The sequence below is a fragment of the Symphodus melops genome (genome assembly GCF_947650265.1).
Source record: "Symphodus melops genome assembly, chromosome: 8".
NCBI lineage: Eukaryota > Metazoa > Chordata > Actinopteri > Labriformes > Labridae > Symphodus > Symphodus melops.
The window spans coordinates 107,727-115,268 of NC_136698.1; the positions used below are offsets into that span (position 1 = coordinate 107,727).

The window sequence follows — 7,542 nt, forward strand, 5'->3', positions numbered from 1 at the left end:
GTGTGAGTGTTCTCTGTGCGAGTGTTCTCAGTGCGAGTGTTCTCTGTGAGTGTTCTCTGTGTGAGTGTTCTCTGTGCGAGTGTTCTCAGTGCGAGTGTTCTCTGTGAGTGTTCTCTGTGTGAGTGTTCTCTGTGCGAGTGTTCTCTGTGCGAGTGTTCTCTGTGCGAGTGTTCTCTGTGCGAGTGTTCTCTGTGCGAGTGTTCTCTGTGCGAGTGTTCTCAGTGCGAGTGTTCTCTGTGCGAGTGTTCTCAGTGAGTGTTCTCCGTGCGAGCTCAGAGGAAAAAATCCAGCAGAAGAAAAGCAGCAGTTTTATTTTGAAGAGTCTTCGTTTGTCTCTGAAAGAGAAACATGATCTCAGATTAGTTTAATAAGAACAGGATTTATTCAAATAATTATTATTAAATGTTAATGTGAACAACTCAAAGAGAAATGTCAGAAAAAAGTCCCTTTGTGCAAAAACAGGAAGGAGTGCAAAGAGTTTCTCAACCTGTGTGCGTCTCCCCCCCCCCCCCCCCCCCCCATGAGGGTTTGGGGGGATTAACTGGATTAAAGGAGTAAGTCGTGTTTGGAGACTCTTGTGAAACAGATTCCAGACGGATTCAATCCTGAGCGGCGCTCAGACTCTAATGAACCAACACTTTATATAAAACTCCTCACATGAACTTTATCAACAAGAGAGGAACTCTGCTGAGGAACTTATTATTCAAAAACACCTGAACAGGTGAGTTATTAGGGCTCACACACAGGAAGGTTCTCTCTGATGATACTAACGGTTGACACGGTGCGTGTTGAGCACAGCGTACGCTCTTTTCCTCGACTCCTGGATGTACATCAGCATGAACTCTCGTCCAAACATCTCTCTGTCGTCTTCATCATCGCCTTCCCCGTCCTCTGGCTTCGCCCCCTTGCACGGCAGCATCACGTCCAGAGTCAGCGGGTTGTCCCGAAAATTCACAAACCTGCTCGGGACAGAAACCAGATCAGTCTGAGGGACGGCAGGTGTGACGTGATTTCACCTGTAGACGACTGAGGACACTTAAGGCCCATTTCCACCCAGCAGTCCGGTACGGATCTGAACTGTTTGGTTCGATTAAGCCTGATCCCGTTTGTGTTTCCACCCGTGTCCTATTTGGTAGGCGGCGTGTAAACCGGATGACGATAGCCGCTATGTAAATAGCATCATATGATAGCAGCTAACCGCTAACTCATAAATTCAACAAAGGAGAAAAACGCTACATAAACCAAACCAACGAAGAAGACATCCAGCAGGTCGTCTCCTCTGTCACTGTCATGTGACTCTTTATTACAAGAACTCAATCCAGCTTTGTTTCAGAGAAGGCTGTGAGCGGCGAGGACAAATACACACGCTAACAATCAATGCTTTAAACACGCCCACCACCTAACACAGGAAGTGACCATTCTTTCAACCAATCAGAGGACTGCAGTGTTTAGCTCCACATTCTCGGCCCCCCAACGGAAGGGTCCCAAAAAGTGGGACGGTACGGATCGGTTATTAGTCGGGATTAGTCTCTGGAAACGCCACGATGCACGCCGTACCGAGATGAACCGGGGTTAGAGTTAACGGGGCTTCAATGATTGATTGATTTATGACTCCAAAAGAACAAACTGCCGAGAGATTATGAGGTTACCCTAACCCTGGTTGACTGACCTGATGACATGTTGGACTGACCTGATGACATGTTGACTGACCTGATGACATGTTGGACTGACCTGATGACATGTTGGACTGACCTGATGACATGTTGGACTGACCTGATGACATGTTGACTGACCTGATGACATGTTGGACTGACCTGATGACATGTTGGACTGACCTGATGACATGTTGACTGACCTGACGACATGTTGGACTGACCTGATGACATGTTGACTGACCTGATGACATGTTGGACTGACCTGATGACATGTTGACTGACCTGATGACATGTTGACTGACCTGATGACATGTTGGACTGACCTGATGACTTGTTGGACTGACCTGATGACATGTTGGACTGACCTGATGACATGTTGACTGACCTGATGACATGTTGACTGACCTGATGACATGTTGACTGACCTGATGACATGTTGGACTGACCTGATGACATGTTGACTGACCTGATGACATGTTGACTGACCTGATGACATGTTGGACTGACCTGATGACTTGTTGGACTGACCTGATGACATGTTGACTGACCTGATGACATGTTGACTGACCTGATGACATGTTGACTGACCTGATGACATGTTGGACTGACCTGATGACATGTTGGACTGACCTGATGACTTGTTGACTGACCTGATGACATGTTGGACTGACCTGATGACATGTTGGACTGACCTGATGACATGTTGACTGACCTGATGACATGTTGGACTGACCTGATGACATGTTGGACTGACCTGATGACTTGTTGGACTGACCTGATGACATGTTGACTGACCTGATGACATGTTGGACTGACCTGATGACATGTTGGACTGACCTGATGACTTGTTGGACTGACCTGATGACTTGTTGACTGACCTGATGACTTGTTAACTGACCTGATGACTTGTTCTGACCTGAGGTTGGACATGTCCTCCATCAGAGGGGGGATGTCTCGGAGTTGGTTGCTGCTGAGGACGAGAGTGTCGAGTTGCGTCATCCTACTGATGCTGTCGGGGAGTCTCTCGAGTCGGTTCCTCTGCAGCCACAGCGTGTGCAGCTTCTCCATCCTGACGACAGACATGTCTCTCTGTTTATTGGCTGAGTGCAGGAAGAGGCGGGGCATACTGAATGTCTCCCTCACTCACCTGTGTAGGTCTTCAGGTAAGTGTTCCAGCTGGTTTCCTCCCATGTCGAGCCACTCGAGTGCTGAAAGAGCGACCACGCAGTCCGGTACGCAGATGAAGTCATTCATGGACAGGTCCAGATGATGCAAGTTCTTCAGGTGCATCAGCTGATCCATATAACAGAACGAGATTCAGAGGTACAGGTACTGAACAGACAGGTGTGGGTTCACACATGGTCTTGAAGCTGGGTTAGGATTCAGGTTCTTCCTCAATTAGAATGTGGTTTGTTTGCCCTGAAGTAACTTAGTTCAGACCATAGACTATATAAAGATGGGTGGAGGGAGGGGTCTGAGGGGGTGGTTTAGAGGGAGGGGTCTGAGGGGGTTAGGGTTAGAGGGAGGGGTCTGAGGGGGTGGTTTAGAGGGAGGGGTCTGAGGGGGTGGTTTAGAGGGAGGGGTCTGATGGGGTTAGGGTTAGAGGGAGGGGTCTGATGGGGTTAGGGTTAGAGGGAGGGGTCTGAGGGGGTGGTTTAGAGGGATTGGTCTGAGGGGGTGGTTTGGAGGAAGGGGTGTGAGGGGGTGGGTTAGAGGGAGGGGTCTGAGGGGGTGGTTTGGAGGGAGGGGTCTGGCGGGGGCAGTGTGAGGATGTGGTGTACCTGGTCAGGTAGCTGGTTGAGGTCTCGGTTCATGGCCAGCTCCAGTCTCTCCAGACTCTCACAGCCGCTTAGCTCCTCAGGAACAAAGTGGATTCTGTTGTAGCTTAGCAGGAGCTCCCTGAGCCGGGTCAGACTCCCTGAGGCCAGAACCAGAGGTCAGACACCGATCAGGGATCTCATTTATCAACAGTGCAGGATCTAAGTGTGGTACCAATCTCTGGGGGGATCTCAGTGATGCCGTTCCGGGACAGGTCTAGAACCAAAAGGTTCTGGAAGCTTGAGATAAAGTGAGGGATCTTCTGCAGTCCGGTCCGGTGGATCTGCCACTCCTGGACCTGACTGAGCTGGGCCAGGCAGCCTGGCAACACCTGAAGGAAAGAAGGAGGGGGGGGGGGGGGTCAGAAAAAAAACTGTACTCAAACCTCAATGGTCCACTTCCTGTTTAGAGACCTTCCAGTCCTCGTGTTCGATTCGAAGGATCAGGCGTCCATCTTCAGTTTGTAGCTTCTGTTTGAGCCGAGCCAGAACCGCCCGGTCCTCCCAGACCCCGAGACCCAGCCTGAGCCCGGACCACATGAGACAAAAAACAAGTTTGCCAAAATATTCAAAAAAAGTTTTTGTTAAATGGTACATGGACCTGAGGGAGGGGTCTGAGGGTAAATGGACCTGAGGGAGGGGTCTGAGGATAAATGGACCTGAGGGAGGGGTCTGAGGATAAATGGACCTGAGGGAGGGGTCTGAGGGTAAATGGACCTGAGGGAGGGGTCTGAGGGTAAATGGACTTGAGGGAGGGGTCTGAGGGTAAATGGACCTGAGGACGGGGGCCGTGGGTAAATGGACCTGAGGGAGGGGTCTGAGGGTAAATGGACTTGAGGGAGGGATCTGAGGGTAAATGGACTTGAGGGAGGGGTCTGAGGGTAAATGGACTTGAGGGAGGGGTCTGAGGGTAAAGCGCTTTTACACTGCAGGTCACACCCATTCACACTGATGGCTGGTTATATGGCCATCGGGTAACTAATGCCATTCACACATTCATGAGGGAGCAATCGGGGGTTGAGTGTCTTGCCCAAGGACACATTGGACATCTTGCTCGCAGGAGATCAAACGAGAAGAACAAGTCCATTCAAATCAGAGTCTTCATTTTAACAAAGTTAGCAACACTGAGTCTCAACTGGTTAGCCTAGCTTAGCATAAACAATAGAACTGGATGGAAACAACTAGCATTGTAGAGCTGTCGTCTACAAACTATTATCTCTCATTAACTCATTCATTACAACAGCACAATCTCCACTTCCTGATGACATAACCAATTAAATAAGCTCCCAGCAGAGGTGGGCGGAGCCTAACCTGCCTGTGGTCCCGCCCCTCGTTGTCCTGCTCCTCTGCTCTTCCTTCTCCTGTTTGATCTTCTTGATCCTCGTCTCCCACAGAGCTTTGATGGAGCTCACTGAGCCACACGCCACAACGCCCACCATGGTGCCCACTTCCTGTCAGAGGTGTGATGTCACAGCTCACAGGTGGATGGGTAGTATGAGCACTGACCTTTGACCTGCAGCTGTGTCCTCCCCCCCAACATTCTGTTTGATAAAAAAGATCACATGAATAAACTGTCCACATTTAGACAAAAGAAACCATGTTGATGCCTGCTTGTTACCATGGCGACACCATTATCAGGTCCAAGTTGCACAAATACATGGACTATGTTTGGGAAAGTGGGAGGAGCTTGAGAGGAGCCTTCAGTCATGACATGGTTTGATATCAGAGCTAGTCCTAACACACTTGGTACCCTCTCCTCATATTTACCGCTCACTTCTGATTCCTCGTCCTGAAACACGGCGCTGGTGTGTGTCAGGTTGAGCTTCTGTTAAATGACTGGAGACCGTTCAGTAACAGTTCAACATTTTAACTCTTAAGCTGCTTCAGACATTTCAGAGAGAAGGAAAAGTAACACACACACACACACACACACACACACACAGATACACACACAGATACACACACACACACACACACACACACACACACACAGATACACACACAGATACACACACACACACACAGACAGATACACACAGATACACACACACAGATACACACACACAGATACACACACACACACACACACAGATACACACACACACACACAGATACACACAGATACACACACAGACACATACACACACATACACAGACACACAGACACACACAGACACACACAGATACACACACAGACACACACACACACAGACACACACAGATACACACACAGACAGATACACACACACAGATACACACACAGATACACACACAGATACACACACACACACACAGATACACACACAGACACACACACACACAGACACACACAGATACACACACACAGATACACACACACACACAGATACACACACAGATACACACACAGATATACACACACACACACACACACACACACACACACACACAGATACACACACACACACACACAGACACACACACACACACAGACACACACACACACGCAGTGTGTAGTCATTGTGAGGATGTTAGTACAGGTAGTCGTGCAGTGTAGTGAACAGTGTTCGTGTCTCTTCACCTTGTGTTTTGGTTGCAGCAGCTGTAGTCCTCCATGCTGCGTCTCTGCAGCTGAAATCTGACCTCAGACCTGCTGGGTAATTATAGAACCCAGGTCACATGACCCACAGTCACATGACCAACACACAGTCACATGACCATACTGGTAGGATACATGTATCAGAGGGACAAGCATTATTTTAAGTACTGATGAGTCACTTCCTGTCCCTCAGACTGCCCTTGAGAAGGAGGAAATGCTATATTCATTTTCATACTGTATGAATGTATGTTTACACACAGTCTATATATATATATATATATATATATATATATATATATATATATATATATATATATAATTATATATATACTCATATACAGTACAGACCAAAAGTTTGGACACACCTTCTCATTCAGAGTTTTCTTTATTTTCATGACTATGAAAATTGTAGATTGACACTGAAGGCATCAAAACTATGATATATATATATATATATATATATATATATATATATATATATACTCAACAAAAATATAAACGCAACACTTTTGTTTTTGCTCCCATTTGTCATGAGATGGACTCAAAGATCTAAAATTCATTCCAGATACACAATATTACCATTTCTCTCAAACATTGTTCATAAATCTGTCTAAATGTGTGATAGTGAGCACTTTTGCTTTGCTGAGACAATCCATCCCACCTCACAGGTGTGCCACATCAAGATGCTCATCAGACACCATGATTAGTGCATAGGTGTACCTTAGACTGTCCACAATAAAAGGCCACCCTGAAATGTGCAGTTTTTGCTTTATTGAGGGTCTGGGGACTCAGAACCAGTCAGTATCTGGTGTGACCACCATTTGCCTCATGCAGTGCAACACATCTTCTTCGCATAGAGTTTATCAGATTGTCAATTGTGGCCTGTGGAATGTTGGTCCACTCCTCTTCAATGGCTGTGCGAAGTTGCTGGATATTAGTGGGAACTGGTACGCGCTGTCGTATACGCCGGTCAAGCACATCCCAAACATGCTCAATGGGTGACATGTCCGGTGAGTATGCTGGCCATGCAAGAACTGGGACATTTTCAGCTTCCAAGAATTGTGTACAGATCCTTGCAACATGGGGCCGTGCATTATCTTGCTGAAACATGAGGTGATGTTCATGGATGTATGGCACAACAATGGGCCTCAGGATCTCATCACGGTATCTCTGTGCATTCAAAATGCCATCAATAAAATGCACCTGTGTTCTTCGTCCATAACAGATGCCTGCCCATACCATAACCCCACCACCACCATGGGCCACTCGATCCACAACATTGACATCAGCAAAGCGCTCACCCACACGACGCCACACACGCTGTCTGCCATCTGCCCTGAACAATGTAAACCGAGATTCATCCGTGAAGAGAACACCTCTCCAACGTGCCAGACGCCATCGAATGTGAGCATTTGCCCACTCAAGTCTGTTACGGCGACGATCTGGAGTCAGGTTAAGACCCCGATGAGGACGACGAGCATGCAGTTGAGCT

The 7,542-nt window shown here is 47.7% G+C and overlaps 1 protein-coding gene across 1 annotated transcript; it reads right to left on the bottom strand.

Moving 5' to 3' along the window:
- Positions 1–291: 291 nt before the first annotated feature.
- On the bottom strand, positions 292–6,094 carry lrrc39 (leucine rich repeat containing 39). Its single transcript, XM_079350330.1, has 9 exons — positions 6,033–6,094; positions 4,784–5,013; positions 3,887–3,995; positions 3,648–3,804; positions 3,437–3,573; positions 2,803–2,948; positions 2,572–2,724; positions 772–959; positions 292–335 (listed from the first exon to the last, which is right to left on the bottom strand). The coding sequence occupies exons 2-9, from the start codon at positions 4,909–4,911 to the stop codon at positions 310–312; spliced, it is 1,044 nt and encodes a 347-aa protein (XP_079206456.1). The 5' UTR covers positions 4,912–5,013; positions 6,033–6,094; the 3' UTR covers positions 292–309.
- Between the last annotated feature and the right edge of the window lie 1,448 nt (positions 6,095–7,542).

Bases quoted from the DNA above. Each gene is read 5' to 3' on its own strand.
- lrrc39 (XM_079350330.1), bottom strand. From the start codon at position 4,911: ATGGTGGGCGTTGTGGCGTGTGGCTCAGTGAGCTCCATCAAAGCTCTG. The intron at 3,574-3,647 runs GTACCACACTTA...TTCTGGCCTCAG, and splicing joins TGAGATCCCCCCAGAGATTG to GGAGTCTGACCCGGCTCAGG. The intron at 2,949-3,436 runs GTACACCACATC...TATATGGATCAG, and splicing joins TCAACCAGCTACCTGACCAG to CTGATGCACCTGAAGAACTT.